General features: G+C 52.0%; 1 protein-coding gene across 3 annotated transcripts; it reads right to left on the bottom strand.

The window, feature by feature from the left end:
• Positions 1-20: 20 nt before the first annotated feature.
• Positions 21-23,536, bottom strand: WIPI1 (WD repeat domain, phosphoinositide interacting 1). Of its 3 annotated transcripts, none has more exons than XM_072881303.1 (13): positions 23,395-23,536; positions 21,172-21,254; positions 19,364-19,533; positions 15,717-15,813; positions 11,834-11,931; positions 10,696-10,788; positions 10,314-10,384; positions 9,283-9,390; positions 8,719-8,883; positions 8,426-8,533; positions 6,025-6,146; positions 5,170-5,270; positions 21-556 (listed from the first exon to the last, which is right to left on the bottom strand). In XM_072881303.1, the coding sequence occupies exons 3-13, from the start codon at positions 19,448-19,450 to the stop codon at positions 509-511; spliced, it is 1,098 nt and encodes a 365-aa protein (XP_072737404.1). In that variant the 5' UTR covers positions 19,451-19,533; positions 21,172-21,254; positions 23,395-23,536; the 3' UTR covers positions 21-508. The 3 variants fall into 3 exon arrangements, with proteins under 3 accessions (XP_072737404.1, XP_072737403.1, XP_072737402.1); XM_072881302.1 differs by lacking the exon at positions 23,395-23,536 and adding an exon at positions 22,684-22,838 and having other exon boundaries at positions 5,117-5,270; XM_072881301.1 differs by lacking the exon at positions 23,395-23,536 and adding an exon at positions 22,684-22,838.
• Between the last annotated feature and the right edge of the window lie 2,191 nt (positions 23,537-25,727).

The following is a 25,727-nucleotide window of genomic DNA, read 5'->3' as shown; positions in this document are numbered from 1 at the left end:
GGAGCACAGGCAGCAACCTGCCAGGGACAGACTGTGACTTTATTCTGTCTTTAAACATAGCAAATGGCATCTTCTCTAATATCACTGCAAAAATACTTTGCCTGGGTAAAATAGTATGTATATACTGTACAAAGACATAAGTTTAATATATCTTCCTATAAGTACATTTATACACACAAACCAGCATAAATTAGAAAAGGGACAAATGGGTATATAAAATTCTGGTTACATACAAATTGATTAAATTAGCATTTACACTGTGGTTCTACATATAGTCTGTTAAATATAGCGATGTGCATACAGTACATTGACACCCCACCCAGACATAAATTAAAACAAGGGGCTAGTGGGGCCAGGTATTCACTTAAACATACTGTAGAAAAAAGCAGTGGCCCACCTTGGATTTTTTTTTTCTCGTCTTGGGGACTCACAAAGCTGTTCTTCGAAATTCCTGGCTTTTCCAAAGCACTTCCCAGCAGCTGTCCTAAGCGCGGATGTTTGCTTCTCATCATGACCTCTTCGTTTTGCCCGGCTGACCTCCACGGCACAAGATTATCTACCAAAATCAAAACAGAATGGCCTTACTTTTCCCAGCAACAGGGTGTGTTTCAAGTTGGTTTTACGCACATGGGAGGAGAAGGGGGAGGGATGTCCTGCAGTGTTTTACTTTCCATTCAAAGGCAAATTTGTGAGTGGTTTATTTATTTACTCTCCCCCTCCCCATATTCACAGTGCTGGGAACAGGAACCATCTGGCTGGGTGGTAAGTGTGTCTTGCCTCTAGCTGGCATTGGGCTGAGCACAGCCATGCTTGCAGGAGTTTGGTTACTGGGGGTGAGGTCCGTTTGCCTGGCTAAGTCCTCCTAAAAAGTTCAGCTCCTGGCATGGCAGGAGGGGAAAGGTGCGTGCTGTGCGTCACCGTGTCTGTCCGGGGTCTCCAGACAGAGCCCAGAGTTAAACACCTACATGTTAGACTGGATTCAGTGAGGGGAAGCCTAGCTTAAGTATCAGCAAAGCCTTCAAATGAAAGAGCAAAGCAGGCGCGTAGACGAAATAGGCAGCAGCGAGGATCCTGAACCACTTCACATCAGCTACTCATGGCAGGGGACGAGGCTAGAGACCCTGGGGTAAGACGTGCACCTACTTCTGGATGAGGCTTGGGCAGAGCTGCGGGGCTGCTGCAGCACCCGAGGCGGGTGCCTCTACAGACCCTAACCATGAGCCAAGGCACAGGTCTCCTTTTATCAGTTCCAGCCTTGCCAGACTTGACCTGCATCTCCCAGCGGGACGGATGCGATCCCCACAGCCCCAGCTGCAGGAGGGGCTGTGCCAGCTCTTCCTCCCGGGGTCTGTCTCTCCATGGGCTTTGGGACCATCACTTGCCCAGTTTTGAGGCACAACCATTGGCACTGAACTGCATGTTTCCCAAGGGACCTCAGATAATGTACTGATAAGCTGGGCTTAATCCTGCAAGCCCCAAATGCCTGTCTGAGCTACTGGGGCAGGAGGTGCCCTGAAGAAGAAGCAGCCAGTCAGGTTCTGCCAAACTTGCTCATCCCCCGTGAAACATGATTATTAGGGGAGCTCCACAGCAAAATCTTTTGCCTTTCCTCTGCTCACAGCCAGCTGTTACATAAAAAAATAACTTAAAATCATTAGCGTTGCATATCCGTGCAAGACAACAAGTGAAACACCACCCAGCAAACAGCGAGGAGGAACTTGGGCAAAAACCGGTCCCGTGGAGCCGAAGATGCATCTGCAGCCTGGCTGCTTGTATTAAGGTCCATGGTTTGGAGCAGCGGGGATGTGTGCGGATCCCATGCTGGGGCACTGGTTGCTCCCCCCTGCAGACAGCAGTTGCTCCCAGGCTGGGGACGTCGTGCTGTCGAGGGCGGCTGTGGTGCACAGGCTGCTGGAGCTCCTGCTCCTGCCTGTCCTTCCAGGGAGCAGGCAGGGGTGGGAACCGCAGCGAGGAGCTGCTGACGGCTGCTGCTTGCTGCTGGGGTCAGTTTTTATTCCACGCTGCACACCCCGTAATGAACGCTGCAGGCAGGAGCCACGGGCATGCACGGGCAGCACCAGCTTTTGGCAGCACAGGCAGGCTGCCCCAACAGTTGTGGAGGTAGCCAAAAATCGATGTGAGAGAGGTTTTTTTTAAGACTGAGTATCAGTGAGGGGAAGCTGTCTTTGAAGAGCTGACTGCTGTGCACAATCTAGCCTGACTTAATGAAATGGCTCTCCCAATAAAGACTTCACATCAACTCTGGTCCCAAAGCTGACAAGCTTCAGCACGCAGCAAGCTTCAGCAGCCAAATGCAGGACGGATCACGTATGCCTGGAAAAGCACCGAGCAATCTGCTGGAAGAAATCCCCTTTCCTACTGAATCTCAGAAGTTTTAAGAGAGATCCCCTGGTGTGCATTCCTTGGGTCCACACAGGCCATCTTGCTTGCTGCATCTCCTGTAGGATTTCTTTTGTCAAACCTCACAGCGCTACCCTAAAACTGTTCTGACCATGCCTTGGTGGGGAGAGCCACTACGGCGGCTCTCAAAAGTGGAGCTGGCCCAGCGGTGCCCTGCCTGGCCCGAAGCACACACCAGCACCTCCCGACACCGCTGGAAACCTCACCGACACTGATGAACCCACAGAAAGGTGGCAGCTGCTCGGGCAGGTAACCAGAAAACAGCCGTAATCACCACAAGCATCTGCAGCCAGAGCTGGGTTTGCTCTTCCCATCCCACAAAGCCTTCTGACCACGCAGAGCAAGGGCGACGTCCCAGCACGTCTCAAGCACGGCACCTTCGCCTCCCCTGAGGCTTTAGCCTGCTGTCCATCTCAATAACGCCCGAGTCCTTTCTGCGCAAGATCAACGGCACACCTGAAAGCGCTTAATCCACCCCACCAATGCAAGCAAGAGACGTAACTGAACTTGTTCAACCTCTTGCTGCAGGATCCTTTAGCAGTCCTGGCGCAATCAGTAGCAACATCCACATTCGCTCTTGTTGAGGCCACTTTTTATGAGCCCTCCTTGGGCTTCTCATCTCTTCTCTGATCTGTCCCTCCTTCCATTTAATGAAGAGGCAGTTTTCGACAAGCAGCAACAGATTTTACGTTAGACTGAAGCTGCTTTTCCTCGCTCTTAACAGCTGAGCCTCTGAAGTCTTGCTTGAGGTCAGGGGAAGGCAAGATGTTTCAAAATGGAGAGGAACTGCTGGGTCTGAGCACTGCTGTTTCTCCCAAAGTATGTCTAAGTTCAAAGCCATACTCGTGGCGTGGGCTGCGGGTGAATATTCCATTTTGTCACAAGTTTTGAGGTTTTTAAATGTCTTTTTGTTGCACACTGGAAAACAAACAAAACCCTTCCCATGTTTCCGCAAAGCAGAATGCTGTCAAAACATTTTTGTTGGATAAAGTCAGGTTTTCTCTCCCTCCTTCTCTGCACAGAAGTGACCGATGCCTAAACCCCGCCTTGAACGCCTCATTGAGACTGAACATCTCAGCGCTGAGAAAACAGCGAAGTTCAGTGAAATTCAGAGCATCAAAACATCCCGACCAATCTCCTTATGCACTCACGCAGTGGGAGCCAGCGCTGCACTAGCTGGTTGACCAGATGCAAAACACATTACTGTCAGCGACGGAGGGGCAAAACCGGAGTCCTAGCTGCAGGGACTTTACCTGGAAGCTCCAACTGCTAAGCCACCGTATCAGGGAGTATTTTTGGAAAGCGCCTTCCCTCCCACACCACCTCCTCCCTAACATTACACATATAAGTTGCTCTGTCAGGTTAATCACAGCACAGGATTTTGACAGATCAAAGTTCATTTAATAAAGCACCTGCTGTTGTACAGCAGGGGTTTGGGGCTGCTTTCATACGGCATAGTCCCAGCAGGACGGCTCATTCAGGAGCAGCGTGATTCCTGCTTGCTGGCATTTGCTTGTCCCCAAACCACATGTTCAAGAGCAGGTTCATCAGAAGGAAGCAAAGGATTTCTCTCTGGCCCTGCTGCTCCTTCCAGGTGCCTGGGCCACCAGCTCCTCCGTGGCCACATGACTTTGACCAGAGGAGGGACATTTTAAATGTCCTTCTTGGGTAATGGAGTAGGACAACTAGAAAACTCTTGTTCTCAGTTTGCAGCAGGCTATGGTACAGGTAACAAAAGAGAACTGGTCTAAGGTTTGTGCCACTTGAGTTGGATTTAGGCAGTGTTGTTTCAAAGGGAGTCATGAGCTTTTATCTAAATAACGCTTTGCATCAGTTGATAGGAAAGTGCCTCACAGAGGTCAGCCTCAGCATATGGAACAAATCCTGGGATCCCGATAAAGTTTTTACTTCCTCCTTTTCAGGCAAAACACTAACAGCAGGATATGTAGAAACGGAGTAAGGGATTCGAAAGTCTGCCAAGTCTACAACTTGAAATCCATTACAATATTCTGCTGTATTAATGCATTACTATTATGAAGACACTGCTGATTACAACCAGGTCTCAGCACGGTACCAACATCTGTCCATTTAGGGGTTAGATACTTAACATATAAATGCGTGTGTAATAGGAAAAGGAGCCGGAGAGACACTGCCAGGCTTAAGTTGGATTTTAACAAGCCAGTCTCTTCATCCAACGGTAACTGAGAAAGTGCCATATAAAACTCATAAAACGGTTTAAAACTCTGTTATGCCTTTCACCTTTGTACTTGGAAAAGAAGCTTCCTTTTCAGTTAGCTTGGAAATGAAGAGACTGGTGAGGTTCAGGTATGTCCCAGTTGCATTCCATAAACTAATACAACTGACTGTAAATGCAACAGGGAGCATTAAGTTTTTATTTCTAAATGATGGTATTGTTCAAAATAAAGCTGTTCCTGGTAACACTAGAAATCTGCGCAAGGCATAAAGGTCAGATGTGGATCTGAACGTCATGCTGCATCTGCACTTCACTCAACTAGTTTGTTCAGATCCATCTCTAATTATTAGGTTTGATCATCTTTGCCCCATCCCTAGCTGCCATTTAGTGGGGATGTACTTTTCCTGGCACTGTCCCTATAACTGAATTAGTTATTTTAGGCTTCACAGTGAGCTGGGACAAGGTGGGGGCAACAGTATCTCTTCTGTAAGAGGTTAATACTTTCTTCTTAGCATGAGGGCTGAATTGCAGTTTTAGGGGTCCCGAATGCTCACAGGAGGAAACTCATTCTCGTCATCAAGACACACTGGTCCAGTTGCAAACTCGTGCTCTGGGATAACCTCTCCTCGCAGGGCACCACCATCCTCTGAATAACCTGTCCAAGTAAAAATACAAAACATTACGGATAAATGGATGGAAGGAGGCTGGAAACAAACAGCGGATACGCTATTTTATCACCTTTTTAGCACAGAGCTGCTTTCTCTGGCTTTTTGGCAGAGCTCTGGGGGACTGCAGAAGAGAAAGGTATCTCCATTGACGCTACAGATAAGGGAATGGACTACATGGCTAGCTCCTGTGGCAGAAGCTTTCCTCCTCCCACCATGAATGTAAGCACCAGTTTCAGAATAAGATCCACATCTGTACGTGGACCTTTAGACTTGGGAATATAAGGAGATAGTCACCTTCTCCTGCAGCAGTTTAGTGCTAGCTTTGTTAGGGTAAGGTGTAACAGGTTTGGGAGAATCTGTAGCGATCTTGCCACAGAAACAGTGAGATCTGCCTTCTACACCCACAGTTTCAGCTCCTGGAAACCAGCCTGGCAGCAGGCTGCTGTCTGACAAACTGTGAAGCTCGGACGTGGTTACTGCTCTGCTGGTGAGCCCGTTTGCGGTGCAGCTCTGCACAAGGAGGAGAAGCACTGGCAAGGGGTCCTGGGAAGCAGAGCAGAAAATGCCTGGCCTGTTTTTGGGGTAGGGGGTGAACCGGGGGAGCTCCACAGAGTCCTGCTGCCCCAGTCTGCTTTGCACAAGTGGTGTTTCTGGTTGAACCCTTGGAAGTTTGGAAACGTTCCACTTTTCCCCAGGTGGCTTTCTTGCTTCTGCCTGAGGAAGGGCAGATGCAACGCTTACCTGGCATGGTGGAAGTTGAAGGCACTGTACTTTGTCTGGCTACAGTCGCTGCGTATGATTGAGGTAATGGAGGCCGAAGGTCATTTTCTTTGTTCTCCTCCATCTTTCCTGAGCCAAGCAGACTAATTGTACAGGAGCAAGAGAGGGGAGCAGAGTTAGTTCTGGCCCCAACCATTCCTCCCCCAGCGCCAGCTAAGACAAGCACATGCATCCATGTCTCCTTGAAGCACATCACCCATCCGCGTCACTGCATATGGCCGGGCCCAGAGTGGTGGTGCATGGAGTTTACTCCAGTGGGTGGCCGGTCGCAAGCGGTGTTCCCCAGGGCTCTGTGTTGGGGTCACTCCTGTTTAATATCTTCATCAATGGTCTGGATGAAGGGATCGGGTGCACCCTCAGTCAGTTTGCAGATGACACCAAGTTGTGCGGGAGTGTTGATCTGCTTGAGGGTCGCAAGGCTCTACAGAGGGACCTGGACAGGCTGGGTCGATGGGCCGAGGTCAATTGTATGGGGTTCAACAAGGCCAAGTGCAAGGTCCTGCACTTGGGCCACAGCAGCCCTATGCAACGCTACAGGCTTGGGGAAGAGTGGCTGGAAAGCTGCCTGGCAGAGAAGGACCTGGGGGTGTTGGTCAACAGCCGCCTGAATATGAGCCAGCAGGGTGCCCAGGTGGCCAAGAAAGCCAATGGCATCCTGGCTTGTATCAAAAACAGCGTGGCCAGCAGGACTAGGGCAGGGATCGTGCCCCTGCACTCGGCACTGGTGAGGCCGCACCTCGAATGCTGTGTTCAGTGTTGGGCCCCTCACTCCAAGAGCGACATGGAGGGGCTGGAGCGTGTCCAGAGAAGGGCAACGGAGCTGGGGAAGGGTCTGGAGCACAAGGCTGATGGGGAGCGGCTGAGGGACCTGGGGTTGTTCAGCCTGGAGAAAAGGAGCCTCAGGGGAGACCTCATCGCTCCCTACAACTGCCTGACAGGAGGCTGGAGAGAGGTGGGGTCGGTCTCTTCTCCCAGGTAACAAGTGACAGGACGAGAGGAAATGGCCTCCAGTTGCGCCAGGGGAGGTTTAGACTGGATATTAGGAAATTTTACTTCACTGAAAGGGTTATCAAGCATTGGAACAGGCTGCCCAGGGCAGTGGTGGAGTCGCCATCCCTGGAAGTATTTAAAAGACGTTTGGATGAGGTGCTTAGGGACATGGTGTAGTGGTGGTCTTGGTAGTGTTAGGTTTACGGTTGGACTCGATGATCTTAAAGGTCTTTTCCAACCTATACGATTCTGTGATTCTGTGATATAGGCACTGCCTGCAGCCCTAGCAGCGCTGCAGAGGAGGAGAGCATTGTCCTCTACCAGTAAAGCAGGGCGGGGAGCAGAAGATAGGGAAAGCTCTACTTCGGCTAGAGGACAATGCTGGCACGAGAATAGAAGGGAACAGATTGACCACAAAAGCTTTAGGTTACAAAGGCAAACAGTGTTTCTAATCACAGAGGGGGCTCCAAAGGGCTTCCAACAGGAGCGGACTAGATGGGAAAAGCAGCGCTGGCTAGTTTAGGACGGAGTTTGAGCAGAGATATAGTATGATGTAACGTAACTCATGACCCAAGGGCCCTTTTCAGTCCTCTGATGCTAAGAGGAACCCACATACAAAGCTGGCCCGCCAGCTCCGGACGGCCGCTTCGGGACGGGAGCAGGCAGGCGTCAGCGGTGTCTGAAGGCGGCGGCCGGAGCACGCTGGACAGCGCAGCTTTGAAGTGCCGTTGTTTTGTGGCTTTTCAAAAAACTGCTGGCATTTTCCTGGCTGTCAGCCACCTCCCGGCTTGGAGCACATGTTACGTCGCACCCCACCCCAAAGGCTTCACATCTGGAGCCAAGTAGCCCAGATGTGTGTGGGGGGGTTACGTGCTTAATCAAATTTGCATACAAACTGAACAGCAGCACGGAAGACTCTGCTTTGGCACTGCATGGCTGCAAGCGTGCGTCTGTGAGGGTTTTGTTTACGGAAGCTCCCAGCATGGCTCCACACCATCCTACCGCCAAAGTCAGCTCTCCAGCACCCGCTCATGCCTGGAGAAGGTGCTCTGCTCTCCTGCCACCATGGTGGTCAGCGCTTGCTGCTGGAAGCATCTCCTAAGGCACAGCCTGCCCACCTCTGCTGTCTAAGCTGACATGTCCCACAGCTGCCTAGGGATCTGAGACATCTCTGGTTTCTTCTGCAAGAAGCCCCACGTCCCTGCCTGCTGACGTGGTTCCCACCCACGTCTGTCGGATCAGGCAGCTAAAATCACAAAGTCAGTTCTAACGTTCTTGCTCCTACAGCTCCATTTTGTGCTTTCAGGTGAAATTTCCCTTAATTTTTTAAAAGATCAGCCTCTGTATCAGATGTGTCTGGAGGTATCGTTACCTGTGTTTCTTAATTAAGACACACTCCCCTCCATCTTGCAGGTCCAAGTTATAGATGTAGAGATGTCCATCTGACATAGTTACCAACAGTCGAGGCAGCTTCTGAATCCTAATGAGAAAAGCATCATGAGTCCAAATGCATCTGCACTCGCACGCACATACAGCACGCACCCGTGCTGCGTGCTCTGCAGGCATGGGTACAAGATAAGGGGCCACAGCGGCGGTGTTCTGCAGAGATAGTTGTGTCTGCTCACAGGCTGGTGTGGCAGAAGGGACGCAGATGTCAATACATACGTGGAGAGGGCACAGATGTTCCTTTGTCCGGAGATGTTCAGGCGGACAGTGGCAAAGGCTCGATCCTGGTTCATCATGCCTGATACCTGAGCAGGGAGGTAGTTGGTAGCAGCCTGGAACATCTTTCCCATGTAACCGCTCCAGGTTGGAGGCTCTTCTGGCCGGCTGAGGGGGTCACAAAGCAGCATCAGTGGGGCTACCGCAATCGGCGTGACAAAACAGATCAGGAACAGACAAAATGATCCTGATATCAGATACGTGAAGGCTTTCTTTGGAGCACCTGCACACATTGTGCCCCAGCCTAGCTGGATACATGGGAAGGAGGCAGGGGACAGTGGCAGCTCATAAACCCAGAGCTGGCCTGGAGAGGCTGACAGCAGGGATGCAGTGTGTAGCTTTTCCAAGGAGCGAGTCCCTCAGGACACAAAGCCAAAGAGACAGTTTGCAGCTGGTATTGCTCATGGAGAGTACGTGGTGAGGAAATGGAGGCCAGCTGTGTAAAGGCAGACCTTTGAAGCAGAGACACCCCTGGGGCAGGCAGATTAACCCAGGCTAACCCCTCACCTGTCAGTTAGATGCTCCAGTTTGAAGATGTGCACAGTCTCCGTGTTGCTGGAAGCACAGAGGAACTGGGAATCCATGCTGAACACCAGAGAGCTGATGTTCACATACCTAGGGCCAAGCAAAGACAGGACTGGTCACTTCATGGCATACCGTTCAAGGGGAACTGCTTGGTTTTGCTCACAGAGAAGAGGACAGGGAGGAAGGAGACCCATACATGGCGAGGAACACCCTGCCTGGCTGCTGCCGAGCCTGCGGGCTGACTGACTAGCATTTCCCTAATCCCTTTGCTCAGCAGAGCTGCGGGTAGCCTCGAGGTAGTGACAAACAGCCAGAGAGGTGGAAATGTCCTTGCTCACAGAGCTGTCTGTGGAGTGAACATCTGTGCCAGCCTCACTACAGCAGCTGAAGCTTCTGGCAAAGGCCAGGGAGGATATCCAAAGCACTGCGTAGCCAGATACATGGGGCATCTCCTCCTGCGCACGCTCAGCAGGGCCAGGGTGTCTCGGTCACGGCAGTTTTTGTCCTTGGAGAAGCGGGTGTAAAATCACAGGCAGGTCAGGGATGGAGAAGAGGGAAAAGTCAGGAAAACATCTACTGAAAACATTTGAGGGAGCCTGCAGAAGGGCAGCGACAGCCTGTCCCCGCCATTGAGACTTGAGCTCTGCGCAAATGACTTAGTAGCTTCAAAACACCTCCTTTGAGAGGGCAAGAGTTGGGCTGATAACTTCGGGGACTTCATTATTTCAAGTAAGAAACAAGAAAGGACAGAGTAAATGGACAGAATCTACCTCTGTTCTCTGCAATTGCCCTGTTCTGCGACATACTGAATTGAATCACTAAACTTGCCAGAGGCAGCTGGGCACAGCGTGGCTGTCTGGCACAATGACATTTCTATCTGATATGCTCACTCTTGTTTTCTTTCTGCAAAAGATGCCAAAGCCACCAGGATCTGACGTTGCCCTGTCCCTGTGTTTACATTTCTGCTCCGGAAGCCCTCTGTGTACTTGTCACCGACAGAAGAATGAACTGACCTTTTCATCCCTCGCCGGAATTCATAGAGCTTTTGCCCACCAGGAATGGAAAATACACGAATGACTGTGCCCTGTAAAAAATGCAAATGGAAAGATCACGCAGGAGCAGGGCAAAGAGTGCGAGCCCTTCTCTGACACACCCAGGAAACTCAGGATGTGCAAAGGTCCCTCCTGTTTGCCAGCCGGGGTCAACCTGAACCTGATACACTGGACTCTTACAAGTCAGAGTCCTTTTAAGTGCCCCTCCTCTGTTGGCTGTGTTTAAGAATGGGCAGGTCCTGCTCTCCGTGCTCCAGGCAGCCGAGCTGGCTGGGACCCCCCTGCCAGCTGCGGGCAGAGAGCACAGGCAGCAGGGAGGGTGCTCGCAGCGGTGCTCACTCACTTTTTCGGAAGCGCTTGCCAGCTTCGAGCCAGTGGAGTTGAAGGCGAGAGCAGCCAGAGGCCCGTCATGGGCAGGAATCGTGCAGGCTGTTTTCTGTAGGGCAGAAGGTAATGTGAGTGCCAAGAGACACGTTGCTCCTCGGACTGTGTAAGGGCAGGGCATTCCCTGCCTTGCAGCCTATCCAGGCCTGCCAATATGGATTCGCAGGATCATATCGCACTTACGGTATCCCTTCAACACCCTCAGCATTTCTTATCTTTGCCCTGCCTCGAGCTCACTCCCTACCTACTATGGCCACTGTGATGACAGAAAGCTCATTTCAGGGGCAGAGGTCCTCAGCTCCCCACCTCTCCAGGCTGCGGGATCCTGACTGTGCCGTCTCTGAAGCCTGGCATTTCTTTGTGCAGAGGCAGAGCTGGCCTCCCTGCAAAGTACGGCAAATCCTGCTGCAGCGACACCACCCTGATGCCTGCAGGGAGCCCAGGCCCCCGCTAGTACCTCTCACAGCAGCAGCGTGTTTTCCCCTTGTGCTCTGCTCCTCCCCTGGTGCAGATCCTTAGCTCCCGCTGCACGTACAGAACAACAGCCTTATGTAATCCAAAGCCCTGGCATAAACAGCAGATAATCATGACCCTGCTTCCAGCCAGGGACAGATTTCCTGAGGGGGGCTTTGGACACCTCACCCTCTCTGTGACTTCAGGTCTGGCATCCCTTCCAGCCCGCGGCGTGGCAAAGCAGCTGCTCCAGGTCCTGCCTGCGCCTGGAGCAGCTCCAACACTCCCTAAGCCACCCTGGTCACATCAATCCCATGGGACACGCTGCTGAAGCTCCTATAGGAACCCCCTATAGGAACCCCTGCGTCAGCCTGGCAGCGGCCCTCGGGCTGTGGGGTAGTGGGTCACGTTTCCCTTTAATATCCCATACTGAGAGATGGATGTCCTGATCTCAAAGAGGCTGTCTGCTTCGCATGGCGTCCAAGCAAGGGGGATGGGGAACGTGCCGGCCCCGGGCAATTCCCTTGCAGTCTAGCTCGGTGGAGTGTATTTATTCATCCTTCCCAAAGGCCCTGTTGGCTTTGCTGTGGTTCTGTTTGTTTTCAGTCCCTGCTGGTATCCAAATGGGCGAGCTTCACACTTACCAAAGTATTTCCGTCATAAAGCACGATCTCTCCGCTGGTCGCGCTGCCGGGATAAGCCAAGTAGGAGTTGGCGTGGTTGATCGAGAGAGCACACAGACCTGGCAAGGCGAGAAGGACACAGCTGAGGTTGTTTGCTGGTGGAGGATGGAAAACAGAAACGCGGCCATGGACACTGCAGGGGGTTCAGGCTCTGTCTCATTTTGGGGCAGCGTCCGGCACCGGGCGCACGCTGGCTGCGCGCTGGCAATGCCTCGGCCGTGGGGACACCTGCTGGTATGGGACAGTACGGCTCCCTTCTCCCAGCCACCGTCCTCCCCCAAACCCTGCTCAGAAGGAGCCCAGGTCCTGCTTTTGGGCACACTCTTGCCTTCTTCCCCTTAATCATCTCCTTTGAGAAGGCAAGAATAGGTGCGTGAAACGCAGAAAGGGACATCTTGCTCTCAGGGCTAACAGGACTCCTGTCCAGGCACATCTGGGCACCTCCAGATGTGCGCAGAGTGTAGGTGCCGGGTTGGAAGCGCAGATGAGCAGTGCAGCGTGGATGCAACCCCGGTATGGAGCCTGGCACCTGAAGGCTGGCACGGCAAGGCAGCGGCTGTGGGGCTGGACAGTGCCATTTCCTTTCTCTCTGAACGGAAAAGGGAAGCAGAGAAAGACAAAGCAAATGCCACAGTTGTGCAGGGAGTTTCCAGCTGACAAGGAACCTGAACCTAGCTAAATTTTAACCACAGGGGGAATTCTTCCTCGTAATAGCCATCTGTTTTTATGCCAACATGAGCACAAAGGTTCCCAAACACACCTTTCAAAGTGAGCAGGAATTACAGGATGAGACAGGGATGGATGGATGTGTGTGTGGGTATGTCCCTCCGCCTGTCCCCCAGGTGACCTCGGAAAAGAGCATCTCTTCCTGCCTCTCATTTCTGCCGCTGGCTGAGGACCCATCCCAGTGAATCCTGTCACATACAGAAACGGGTCTCGCTTCCTGCACCACGTCCGCCTGCTCACAGTCCTCCCAAATCCAACTCAAGGCTTCAGCACGACCTGAGCTTCCTGGCCCCTGCCGGGGGGTCCTACCTCATCCCACGTGCGGAGGAAGTCACGGGGTTAAAGGCAGCGGGGATGCTGCCATACTCCCCAAACAGGATGCCCGCACGAGTGCACGTATATGCACGGATGTGCGCACACATGCCGTGCAACCCGTCGTGTCGGGACACGGCCCTGGCCCAGGCCCAGAAGCGGGGAAGGATCGGCTGAAGCTCTCATTTTAGGTCATTGTTTATAACTAAACAAAGAGACCGCAGCGGAGCCAGGAGCTGCAGAATCGGCCAGGGGCCCCAGGGATCCACTCCCTATCAATCAGAGGCATTTACATCATGCCAGGGACGGCGTGCATCGGGGAAAAGAGGCACAGCAGCAGCGAAGTGCAAGCAACTAAAAGGCACCCAAAGAGGGAGGAATAGGAGGAAGGCAGAGAGAGCCCAGAGACTTTGCTCGTGATGAGCAAGGGTGTCTTTTCAGGATGGTCTTCCCCCAGCCCAGGCAGCACGGGGGGATCAGCGTAGCCCTTTCTCTATGTGCAGGATCTAGAGAACGCTCAAGCTAAACAAAGCAAGCTCTGAGCGGCTGGTGTGAGTCACCCGCTCCCTCTGCTCCGCGCCTGGCTGGGAGAGGCAGACGGGAAACTAGGCCAGGGGAAAACACAGATGCGAGTGTACTGGGCTGACCTCAGGGACGCACAAAGAACAAGGACCACAAGGGACACGGGCAGCCTTTGAAGATGCTCCGCTGCTCTCGGCAGCCCCACAGCCCTGGCGAGGGTCGGTGCATGCAGTGGCAGGCTCAGGAGGGAGGAGGCAGGCTGGTGCTGCTCAGGATGGTGCCTCTGGGAATGCCACATCACAGGTGGCTTCCTCGAGCAGCACGGAAAAAAGCTACCGTGCCAGAGAAGCCTGGCCTTGCCCCCAAGCCAGCAGGTCCAGGCACATCTGGGGCTTGGGGGGAGCCACGTGAGGTGGCTTTCATGGTGCAGTCATCCCCGAGATGTGCCCTCGTGGCACGCATGTCACCACGAGCACTGTGACCTCCTCGGTGCAAATCCTGCCCCTGACATGAGCCACATGAAAACCAACATACTTGAGCACACATGAAAAACAACAGGCTTGGCCACCGTGGGAGTCTTCCTCTCCTGCGTGGAGGAGGCTGGACTGGGAGCCACGTCCTGGCCAGGAACAGCCAGGGATCTCACTGCGACTGGCCGGTGGGTGTGCAGCAAATCCCAGTCCTCACCGCGCTGGTGTTACCGTGCCCAGGGCACACACTCGGGGGGGTGGGGGGGGGTGGCACGTTTGCCGTGTGCTCCTGCACCCCCTCGGCACAGATCCCCACTCCGAAAAGGGTTGTCCTAAGAGCGGTGAGGCTGGACTGCCTCGTACTCCCGGACGCGCCGTCCTCGGGGTCAGGCTTGGGACCACAGCAGGTGGTCCAGGGACAAAGGGAGCACACGTGGCACAGTGCTTGTCACTCAGCTCATTTCAATGACAGCTGCTGCAGTAAAAGGGTTTTAAAAAATTAAGCCTGTATGAAGTCCTGTGATCTGCAGCAGCCTAGTCCTGGCCTGGCGAGCACTGATTGCTGTTGCTGTTAAACCATGACCTGATGACTCAGCTGCAGTTCAGAACAGCTTCAGGCCTGGGTATCCCTGCCCTTCCTTGCCGCTGCTGGGCTTTCTCGGGAAGGTTTTAAACTTTAATTATATTTGCAGTATTTAGTATGTTTAATCCACATGGAGAGGCCATCTGTTGAGAGCTGAAGTAGGTCAGGGGAGCTGCCAGAAGAGTGTCCCTTGAAAGCCCAGAAGCCAGGCGTGAGCACATCAGCAACTTCCCGATCAACCACCCGTGAAACAACGCTGCAGCCTGCGACCGACTGGGATATCACAGCAACGCACGGCATCGCTGCCGCAGGCGCTCGGCCAAGTTTCCCTATCCGCGGCTAAAAATAGCTCCTCTCCCTTGAGCAGGAAAGCCGGATTCACCCTATGCCGCACAGAGAGGATCTGTTCTGCAGCCACCTGCCCTGCAAACCCCCTTGGGTTTGCAGCATATATGGAATAATACCAGGTGGCAGCCCCGGCTCCTGGGAACTCCCTGGCAGGGAATTAGTGCTGTGCCTGGCTGTGTTTTCTGCCCCGGGTGATCTTCATAGTGCTAATCACTTTGGGAGCTGACCCCAAGCCTGTAAGTAATCACAAGATCTTTCTACCTTAGCGGAGCAGTGCGTGTCCATGGCCAAAAGAGAACCTGGGTTAACCACAGGTCCGCAGGGAGTGCCAAGCTCTGCAGCACGGCGTGACGCTGCAGAGCTGACTCACGCTGGCAGCATGGGGAAGCGGGGCTCCTTTGTCCGGAGAGCAAAAACGCTGCAGGACTCTCTGACGCAGGGCACGATGAAGGAAGAGCAGGGAGCCCTGGAGGGAGAGTTTCAAGTCGTCCTATATGTGGAGGGAAGCTTGCGATCCTGGCCTGCCTTACAGCTTTCTGCTTGTGAAAGAGAATAAAGGCACACTGCGGGAAGCTGTGAGCTGCACAGACATCCTGCGCAAGGACAGGAAGGGACTGAGCCTGGGAGGTGAAGTCAAACCACACTGACCATTTCTGCTCTCCTTTGATGCATTTGCTCAGGACAGAGCAGGGTTTTGCTCAGAACAGAGCAGGGTTTCTGCTCTCCCAAGCCCGACGGCCTGCCTCCATGCATTTCTGGCTCCCCAGTGCTGAATTAGGATACACAAACCACAGCCTGGTTTAAATTCTAACATGAGTGTTGTGGCTCTACAAAGCTCCTGCAGAGCTGATCTCTCCCTTTCACACAGTTTTTCTGTGCTTACCTGTTGTATTTGGAGGCGTATCCAGAATAGTCTTCAAAAGCTTCATGTCCTTAATGTTATGGATGTAAATTGACTCCTCCAGGCAAACAACCAGCCTCTGCAAGGACACAAGGGACATGCACAGAACCTCACCAGCATGGGCACGGTGCCTCTGTCTGCTGCTCCCACAGTTCACACACCCAAATCTTCATTGTTAGAAAAACTCAACAGGAATTTCTCACGCACTGAAGGGTAACAGAAACATGATCTCTTCTGCTTCTCCATCTCCTCTCACTGGACAACCTTTGACTTTGTATGACTCTGCTTTTGAGAGCTGCCTGCATCTGGTCTTGCTTTAGAAAGCAGCTAAATGACTGCTTGACATCATGACTTCTCTGCTGCTCTAAGAGCTGATCTTCCACATCCCCAGACCCCAGGAACAGGAAGACACATCAGGGTCATACCCTACCCATGGGGCCTTCATCGCCATCCTTTCCTACCCCAACTTTTCTTTGCAGTTCTTTTCATAGCAAATTACTTTTTGATCATAAAGACCAGGCAGCAGAGAGGCTGCCAATCCTGCTTGTCAGTGTGCCTACAGATGGGACTACGTGCCCCTTGCCCTGACTTTTTCCTGATTTGGGAGCGAACATTTAGGTGATGGGCCTCCCACTGCTGCTAAACCCAAGGCATCTGTTCAGCAAATTAATGTTTCTTTTCCCATTTGGCATCAGCAGGCAAGACTCTGCTTTATGTGCCCTGCAAAACTGCATAAAAACTGGGCTGGGAAACATTTGTTCAGGGACAGTCACATTTACACCATCTTGGCAGATGGGTAGGGTATTTCCAAGTTAAGGTGCTTGTACCTCTTCTGCTGAACTTGTCAGGAACACCCACCCACCCAGCCAAGAGGCAGCCGCTAAGAGAGGAGCTGCCAAGCGATGGGGAGGAAAGGCAGAAAGGAAAAAAAAAGCCTAATGCTGTAACCTTAGCACTGGGCCATCATCTCCGTGACCACTCAGCTTTGTGTCTCAGCCTGGTCCAGATCTCTACGTGTTACCACAGAGGCATTTTGCACAGAGGCTTTTTCTGGGACCAGGCTTTGGATCTGGCTGAAGAGTCATGCTTTCTAAGTCCAGCGAGCGCACAGCTCCACCTACATTAGTGCCAAGTGTCCAGAAGCGCTGAAAATCTCCCAATAAAAACCTAAGGCCAGACTCCATCCAGGCTCCTGCAGTTGGAGCACCCAAATCCATGTACAGGAAGCCTCCACCTCTTTAGAAATGAGGCCACTTATTTAGTATCTAAATGTGGAGCTTAGTCACTAACTTGAAACACCCACATTAGAAAATCTTTGCCTTGCTCCACCATTACTCTCAGATCAAACTCTTTCCCACTTCTATTCCTGCTAACCACAGCATCTGGGGCTGTGTCAGAGCCATTTTGCATTTCCAGGAAGACTTTGCCTTTTCTACAGTAACAGCCATCAACTTCCTAGCAGAGACCATCAGAGTAATATTTATACAGCTGATTTCGGCAAAGCCACCATGTGCTTTCCCAGAACTGCAAATCGCACTGCTATTGATGTACAGGTGAAAGGAGGTTTCCAGATGACGGCAAAGCCAGAGCTGCAGCAAGAGATGCTGGCACTGACTGGGACAAAATCCAGGAAAGTGATGGGGGTGGGAGGCGAACAGGCAAAGGAGGCCTGGACAAGCTCAGCACGAGTTGGAGAGGGCTGGTTCTCTGCCTCCTGCCCTCCCTGCAGCCCTGTAGCCCACGCTAACGTCAGTGCAAACCCTGCTGAGATGAGGAATGGGTTTTATCCTCACTGTGCACACAGACAGAGCCTCAGAGAAGGTGCCTGGTCTTGTGATGGCTACACAGGCACTGCGTTTTGTACAAAATGTTACTGCTCACCAGTATTTTTCTTTAGTACTTCAGTTTGACACGAATCAGGTTAGATAACTGAGTTGTGTGTTGAGGACTTAAATGTGCTGGGTCTGGACACAGCCAGGGAAAAGTATCAAACTTCTCCAAAGAGCTCAGCAGGCTTTCAGCAGTGAATGAAAACCCAGGGAGGCTGCAGGAGAGCTTCTCACTGGTCCCACAGCACAGCCTTATTCCCCACTTTGAGACAAATCACGATCCACCTTAACACACTTGAGAGTTATAACGGAGCTTGGAACAAAGAATTCCCATGGATCAACAACAACCAAGGGACTCACTCGTTTGCACAACGAGGACTTTTTCACAGAGATATCAAATCGAAACATGCACCATTTGTTTGAGACCTGTTCCTGTTTTATTTGCCACCATTTTCCTCTGTTAACGCCTTGTATAGGATTTGGCTTTCTATGGACTTTTAATGAAGTATAGCTTTCATACAGAAGCCCAGGCACAAGGCTCAAATGTCACAGCACATGCAGAACCTGACTGCCACCGGTTTCAATCTTGAATGAGGATTGAAACAGTGATTTCTCTTCTATCTACCCAAGTATCTCTAGCATCTTCAAATCTCTCCAGGTTTGTCTGTGTTACAGCTGGAGGATGAGCTCAGCCCAGGATTTGAACCCAAGCTCATAAAGCAGCCAAGGAATGCAGATGCAAAGCTGAGCCTATGCATCATCTTCAGGCAATCTCCAGAGCAGCACGTGGGGAAAAGCCTGAACTTATTTTATTCTCACACTAATCCCCTAGAGCTGCTAAGCAGAACCTCCCAGTTTATTTTTATACATATACATCTATCTGCAGTTCCAAGGAAGTCCTTATTTTGCCAGCTCCATTGTAAGTGTAAGTGAAAATCAATTTAGGACAGATTTAATTGCAGCACAGGAACTTCTGGTCAAACACAGCTTTACTGGAAACTCAACCCAGAGTTTCCTTATGGGAGAGCCTTACTGCAGGACTCACTGTTGCTAACTGAGGAGAGGCTGATTATATACAATTACACAGACTGCTTATTTCTTCATTGTAAAATGTCCTCTGCTTCTTATGGCATACACTTTGAAAATAATTACGGACAAAAAGAAAAGGTGACTTAAAATCCTCCAAAAGGGCTCAGGGCTGCATGAGGCTGTGTCAGTTCAGAGAATAACACTCTAAAAGTCTTCTTCTAAGTGGCCTGAATGTTTTCTATACCTTTAAAAATAAAGCAAGGCTGCTAGCAGTACTTGAGAAGCAGCCTTTCGCCTCATCCATGGAGTTCAAGTTACTCCTGGGTTTTGTTACCAACTTTGAAGGTCTCATTTGCAACCAAGATGGCAGAGGTGGGCCTGAAGACAGGATGTGGAATCCAAGGGAGGGAGGAAGATGAAAAGGTGTTTTTTTGGCAAAGCTGCATGCTGAATAGGCAAGAAGGCAGACAACAGAAAGTCTTTGTGTAACTGCTAGGAAAACAAGGACTTAGCTTCATTTTACTGAAGGAAACAGTTGCGGCAGATGATATCCACAGGCATCCTGCTCCTCTGTCAGAGGTCACCAAGCCTGAAGTGAAGCTGGTAGGAGAGGACAGGTACCTACCCCGCCAGTCCCTCTTCACAGTCTCCATGCAAACCTCCTCGGGCTGCCGCTGTTCTGCTAGGCAGCGGGGTCCCGGCTGGAAAGTCAACACCAGCGAAGAACCAGAGTGGGACAACTCTGGCTAACCCCTTTTCCCAGCCTCTTACCTGACGATTCAGCCGGATAGACAGTATGTTACTGGAATAGCTATAGTTGCAGATCTCTGTCCCTTTCTTGAAGTGGTAGACATTCATTTGCTGTGGCTTGGCATGACTGACCACAACCACAAGGCTGCTGGAGAACAGACGCTCCACGATGTAAACATCTGGGATTTCATCTGGGCACAGAAGGAAAGCAAGACAGAGCCTTTAGCTTGGCTTAGAGTTGGTTTGATTGCAGCAACAAGTAAGACTCAAGAGGGAATCGAGTTGGAACACTCAGTGCTAAGGTGTTCAACATCTGCTTTTGTTAAAAAATTCTCATACCTGGCACAAAGCATTTAGGACAGAGCAGGAAGGGGTTAATGAACCTTCCCCCTGAAGGCAGAATTTAAGCCAGCCGGCTTTGACAGTGGTGCTGTGCCTCTCCTGGGCAGGGCCCTCCAGCTGAAGCTAATCCCTGGGCCCTCCAGCTGTAGTTAATCCTTGGGAAGGGGTTATAAAAACAGGAGGGGCCCACCCAGCTGGGGGGGAAGGGGGAGGGAGTGTTGTCCTGAGGGAAGTGAGCAGGTTAGGGCTTGCTGAGGTAAGGAGCAAGCTGTGTGTAACTGTTTATTCTGTGTGGTATCTGATTTCTCCCAGCCTCCTTAGGGAAGGCTGACATGTTTAATCCTTCCCTGTCACTAGGGCTGTGGTCTCTAGAGAGCTCTAGCATGGCTGTGGTGAGCAGTGGTGTATTGTCTTGCAGAGACCATGTTTGGGATGGCTCCTGTTGTGTTGGAAGGCACTGTTACAATGGTCCTGGTGGACCTGTACCCAAGTCATCAGGAACTATGTGCAGGTAGCCCTGACTGGTGCTCAGTGCTTGGGTTGTGCTGTGTTGGAGGTACAGGGACTGCTGCACAGCCATGATGTGGGACTGCTCATGTCTCAGCCCATCACCTTGAGTGTGTCACCAGCAGGGATCTGTTTCTCTCTGGCCTTTGGTCTGACTCTGGGGGTAATCCAAACTCCTAAATACTTCTAAAATAAGTCTATGGCTTGCTGCTGTATAGCAGCTGAGTTACCCTGTGAGGTAAAGAGGAAAGGAGCCTGGACTTTGAGATGATGCAGCTATGTCTGGTTGCTGAGGCTCCCTCTCTAGCTAGTGGAGAGAGACTAGTGCATACCAGCTGTAAGGTGTACCTTCAGTGTGTCTTGGCTGAAACAGTTCTGGCCATGGCCTGAACCAGAGTAGAGTACATGCTTCATGTACTTCATGTACTCTACTCTACTCAAAACAAGCTGTTAAGTGCATTGCATGCTGCTCTGAGTGCAGCTAATAGCTGAAAGGCTGCTGTGCATGACCTTCTTACATGGGGAAACCTGTTGAAAACATCTTGCTTGTAAATATCAGATTGGGCTAAAAGCCTGTGAGTTATCCAGCATCTGTGCTGGGAGTCTGCAGTCACCTGTCCATCTATCTGAAACATGCTAGTGGTAAACTACCTCTGAATGCTGGTTTGCAGGACAAACTGCTGCTGTCAGACTGACAGCAGTGAAAAAGAAGCTGGATTCTAAACTTGTGGGACTCCTTCAACTTTGTTAAAGTACTGTTGACTGTTCAGAAGCTTCTCCAAGGCTGTAGCTCGCTCTAAAGGCTGCTGTGCACAGGGCAATAACCACAACTGTTCCTCTCCTGATATGGGTGCAGCAGAAATAGATGCCATATGTGCAATGGCAGTGAGCAGAATCACCCCCTCAAGGCAGACTGAAGTGCAGTAATAGAGGTAAAGTCTGTCAGCTGATATTCCACTGCAGCAAAACAGGAGACTTACTGCTTTCGTGGACCTGGTCCAGTTGCTCCACAGAACTTAAGGAGAAAAGCCTGTATCCAGTTGTGGTTCCAATTGCCAGGGAGCTGCAAAGACAAGACAAAAGCTTGCTAGTTTAGATCTTGTGGCCTCCAGGTGATAGCAAGAGTCCCTGCATGTAGGGGAAATGGGTAGTTCTTGGTACAGTGATCTGTGAAGGCACAACTTCAGTTTCCACTCTCAACCTAAAGCATATAAGGTAACAAACCCAAGAATCCTGCTTTCCATCTGAGGCTATTGCAGCCTGTGGAAGCAGGCTCACAGTATCCCTGTGAGATGGCAAACTATCATCCACTCATATGGTCCTGCAGTTGCTGGAGGAACAAAAAGGCACATCTCTACCTGTGAGGCTGCAGACAGGACCTTTGGGACATAAAAAGGAGCTGTTTCCTAAGCAAGGAGCTGATCCATCTACACTGACACACTGATTTGCGAGGGCTGTGGAAGCTTTGCTCTCACTGCTCATGGCAGTGGGTGCAGGCATGTAGTGCAAGGCGTGGTCATGCCAAGTGCTGGCTCTGCTCAGTTCCAGATATAGTAAGCAGCAACATCTAGCTCTTAAATCAGCGGCTGGCCCAGAATACCAACGCACACTGTTTGTGCTGGTGGTGGCCAGCAGGTTCACGTCAGCAGTGCCTTGCCACCCATCAAAGCACTCTTTGTTTAGACACAGTAGATGCAAAGCAGTGCTGCAAAGGTAATCGTATTTCCAGGTGTGAGACTGGTATCTGTGATTCTTATCTTGTTCCCCATGATCTGGGCTGATCTTGGCTCTGGGCTACGATTGCCAGAGACTGCGTCAGAGACTGCGTGCCTCTCACTGCTTCAGGATGTTTGTTGTCCCACTTGGAAATGGTTCTCAAATGATCAGCTTTGAAGCAGGTAAACCACAGGTTAGCAACAGTGTAAGGGTGAGAGGCTCTAAGGAAACCCTCTGTCTTGAGGTGGTGGGGTGGTACTTCAGCACTCCCGGCGCGGAGCCCTGGGCAACTCCGCCACCTACGAAGTGGCCACAGCACAGGCCAGCCAGACATCGGCATGGAGGGGCTGTCAGCAGACAAAGCCCTCGGAGAAAGTCACTTCTCTGACCATCCAAAAATGCTTCCCAGACTGCTGGGGAGGTAAAACAAGTGATTCCTCTGGATTTTTCTGCCTCCCTTGGCCTCCCAGAGACCTCACTTGGGGCATTTGAGGATGTCCGGTGAGAGCCAGGTGCCCCGAAGAGGGGGGCAGGGCCTTGCGGGGCCGGGGATCCCACGGGGCCAGCCCCGTTTGGGCCGTGGGGAGAGGAGCCTCGCCCGGAGCCCCACGGAGCCGGACCCGTTGCGGGGGTCCCAGGGCCGCCCCGCTCCGAGCTGTCATGCCCCGTGGGGGGCTGTGGGACCAGCCCCGCTGCGGGCCGTGGGGCCGGCCAGCCCCGCCCGGCCGCCGCCGCGCCGCCGTCGCCCCCCGCCCCGCGGCGCCCGCCCCGCTTACGTGCAGTCCTGGTTGTAGGAGAAGCAGCTGAGCGCCGCGGGCCCCCCCGGGGCCTCGGCCGCGGCCTCCATGGAGCGGGCGCGGCGGCTCGGCCCGCTCCGGCCCCCGCGGCGGCGGCGCCTCCCCCGCGCCGGCCCCGGCCGGCTCCGCGGCGCTGGCGGCGGCCAGGGGCGGTGCCGCCTCCCATTGGCCCGCGTCCCGCCGGAGGGGCGGCCCAACCCGCCGATGGACTCGCGGCTCGACCTATCCGCCAGGGGCGGGCGGGCCGGCCCCGCCTCCGGGGTTAGCGGAGCCGGCTGCTATTGGCTGGCGGCGGGGAACAGCTGTGCGTGGCCACGTGGTGATGTTGTGGTTGCATCAGACGAGCGCGGGCAGCTGTGGGGGGAGCACATCTGGGGGGAGCACATCTGGGGGAGCACATCTGGGGGAGCACATCTGGGGCCACCGCTGCCCGCAGCGGCTGGGGCGGCGGCACGAGGGGGGGACAGCGACAAGTGGCTGCTGGCGGGGCCGGGCCGGCGCTGGGGAAGGGCTGCGCGGGGTGGGCGAGGGGCGGCGGCGTGGAGGGGTTCGGTGGCGCGGGGAAAGCTGGTGGTGGCACCGCTGTCGCGCTGGCTGGAGAGCAAGACAGTCCTCTCTGCCTCCGTGGGCAACTGGTGCTTGGAAGGGTCGAGTTTTTCCTTCTTCACAAAATGTACGCTCTGAACTTACCGCACTTGTGCACGGAACCGCTTCGCTGGTGTCGTTACTGCCGCTGCTACCTTGTGGGGTCAAATCTGCCGGGGAAAATACAAAGGAAAACAAACCCTAGAGCCAGTCGCTAAATGACAAATGTTCTAGAAGTCAGTACAATGACACTAACAGTGCACAGAAAGGCAGGGGCAGAGCCTGCAAACCCCCTAATTAGATGAGTAATCCTCATGTGAGTGCTGAAGTCATTGGCCTTAGATCTCTTGATGTGCACCACAGGGCTTTTGGAAAAAGGGCCACATGCAATACCATCTAAATGAGGCAGATTCTATGTGGACACATACATCTGCCTAGATTAATCCCCCTTTGCAGCACGTGGGCCTTTGAGTGTCCGTAATATTCCCCTGTTACGGAGTTTAAAACCTGCAACTGTGAAGATGACTGATTTTTGGGGAGGAAGTTTCACAGCTTCAAAACAGCCTTAGCTTGGAGTGAGGCTGACGGCAGATCGTCCCTAGGACACGGAGCACATGAGCGACGCTGCAAAGGCAGCAGGGGAATAATTTTAAATTAATCATGTTTTGGGGGAAAACATCTTCTATTCATAGGGGCCTAGTGGGAAGCTCTAATAAAACCTAAAAACGAAATGGAAAAGCTGTTTTTTTGAATGTCCTAGGACTGTCCCTGTGGATCAGCATAGTTAGATTTTGAAACAGGGATGTCAGACGGAAAATGGTGTTGTAGAGCAGGAAAAAGTTTAAAAACAAAACAAAAAAGCCCCAACAAACAAAAACAGGGAGTCAGTGCCTTGTATTTCAAAAACCAGTTTCTGAGCAACTGCTACAGTTGGATGTTTGCTGCTTGGGTAATCACCATGAGCTGGTTTTAAAATTAATCCTTGATAAAGCAGAGCCACAAAAGCATCTGAGACTTGGGCAATACAATTATTTTTGTAGTTTGACTGATGCAACCATGTTGGTCAACTTTCCTTTCAGCTAGCTGCCTACAATGGCTATTTAATAAGCAGAGGTGGGAGAAACAAACAGTTCTTGTCCTCTGCTGCAGTGTGAAAACCTTTGGTGGCCTTTGGAGCAGGTGTTGCTGTTGAGTACAGCCATGCCACAGCGATGGCCATGGCTGTATGACCAGGGCCAGCATCAGGGCAAGCTGCTCCTCCGGCTGGAATAGCTTCTGTGTGTTGGTGAAGCCCAGCCTCACAAGAGCCCTTGGAGATCTCAGGATCTGTGCTCTGGCAGATTGGGGCGCTTGGGCTTTGGGCATGAAACAGAAGCTGAGGTGCTGTGTGTGGAAATTGTGGGTCTTCCTGGTAAAGAAATGAGGTGTCTCTCTAAAAGAAATAGCTAAATTGGTTTTCAGGAACACAGTTTGGGAAGGAGGTAGTAGTTAGGGGCTGAATTCCTTCTTGGGATCTGGGTATATGTCACACCTGGGGAAAATGGTCTGGCAGAGGCAGCAGAGAGTCACGCCAGACACCAGAGGGATAGTTCTTGCTCTGATGCGTGCATTTGCTGGGAAGAATATACCAGGAGTCGGCTTCCCTTTCCTGACAATCCCGTGATTGCAGTAACTCTACTTTGTGTGCAGTAACCATTGACGGTAACAACCTCAACTCAGTCATTAACTCTAAAACCAGTCCAGAGTGTGGCCATCTGATTGTGAGTATTTTTCAATGCAAAAACCTTTGTATGACAGATGTTGGTTTGTGTTCTCCACCCTGGGTGTATGTATTCAAGCCTTAAAGAGGAAATGGAGGTGAAGAAGCTGGGAAACCAGCCACTGTGCCTAGAAGGGCCTCCCTCAGCCATGGCATCGCGCATGCTGCTATTCGACATGAGAAGGGTTAGGTACCTTTTGATAGCTTTTAGGCTTTTCCCTAGCTCAGTGTTTAAATTCCAGCCAAGCTCTTCCGTCTCCAATAAAAGCCTGCTCCTACTGATATGTCTGGTATTTGAATCAAATCTGCTACAGAAAAAAAAAACCTCTTGGCATGGGCTGAATCTGCTAAATATCCTTCACTGGTATTCATGATGACCAGGAGCCTGTTGAGGGTCTAGAGTCTTCTAGGGGAAAAAGAGGCAGGAGGGAACAGGCAAAAGGTGAGTTTCTAATAAGGAGAGCAAGCATTTTTCATAGCAAAGAAACCATCTTTTGCATGGGAAAGGAGTGGGGAGAGGTGGCACATAGACGTTTGCTTTGCTTTTATCTATTACCCTTATCAAGTGGTATCACGATCATCGAGGTGGCGCAGGAAGAAGGGGCTGCAGCCCAACCTTTAGGGGCTTTAATAGCATGAACTGTCAAGCACTAAACTGCCAGTCCCGGCTGTTCTAGGA

Source organism: Ciconia boyciana, chromosome 16, assembly GCF_034638445.1.
Source record: "Ciconia boyciana chromosome 16, ASM3463844v1, whole genome shotgun sequence".
Lineage (NCBI taxonomy): Eukaryota > Metazoa > Chordata > Aves > Ciconiiformes > Ciconiidae > Ciconia > Ciconia boyciana.
The sequence above is the reverse complement of the archived record's forward strand: the minus strand, read 5'-3'. Positions and strand labels throughout refer to the sequence as shown.

Excerpts from the sequence above, each read along its gene's own strand:
- WIPI1 (XM_072881301.1), bottom strand. The coding sequence starts at position 22,754 with ATGGAGGCCGCGGCCGAGGCCCCGGGGGGGCCCGCGGCGCTCAGCTGC. Across the intron at positions 9,391-10,313 it reads TTCCGGCGAGGGATGAAAAG|GTATGTGAACATCAGCTCTC; the intron begins GTCAGTTCATTC and ends GCTTGGCCCTAG. Across the intron at positions 5,271-6,024 it reads TTCAACTTCCACCATGCCAG|GTTATTCAGAGGATGGTGGT; the intron begins GTAAGCGTTGCA and ends TTACTTGGACAG.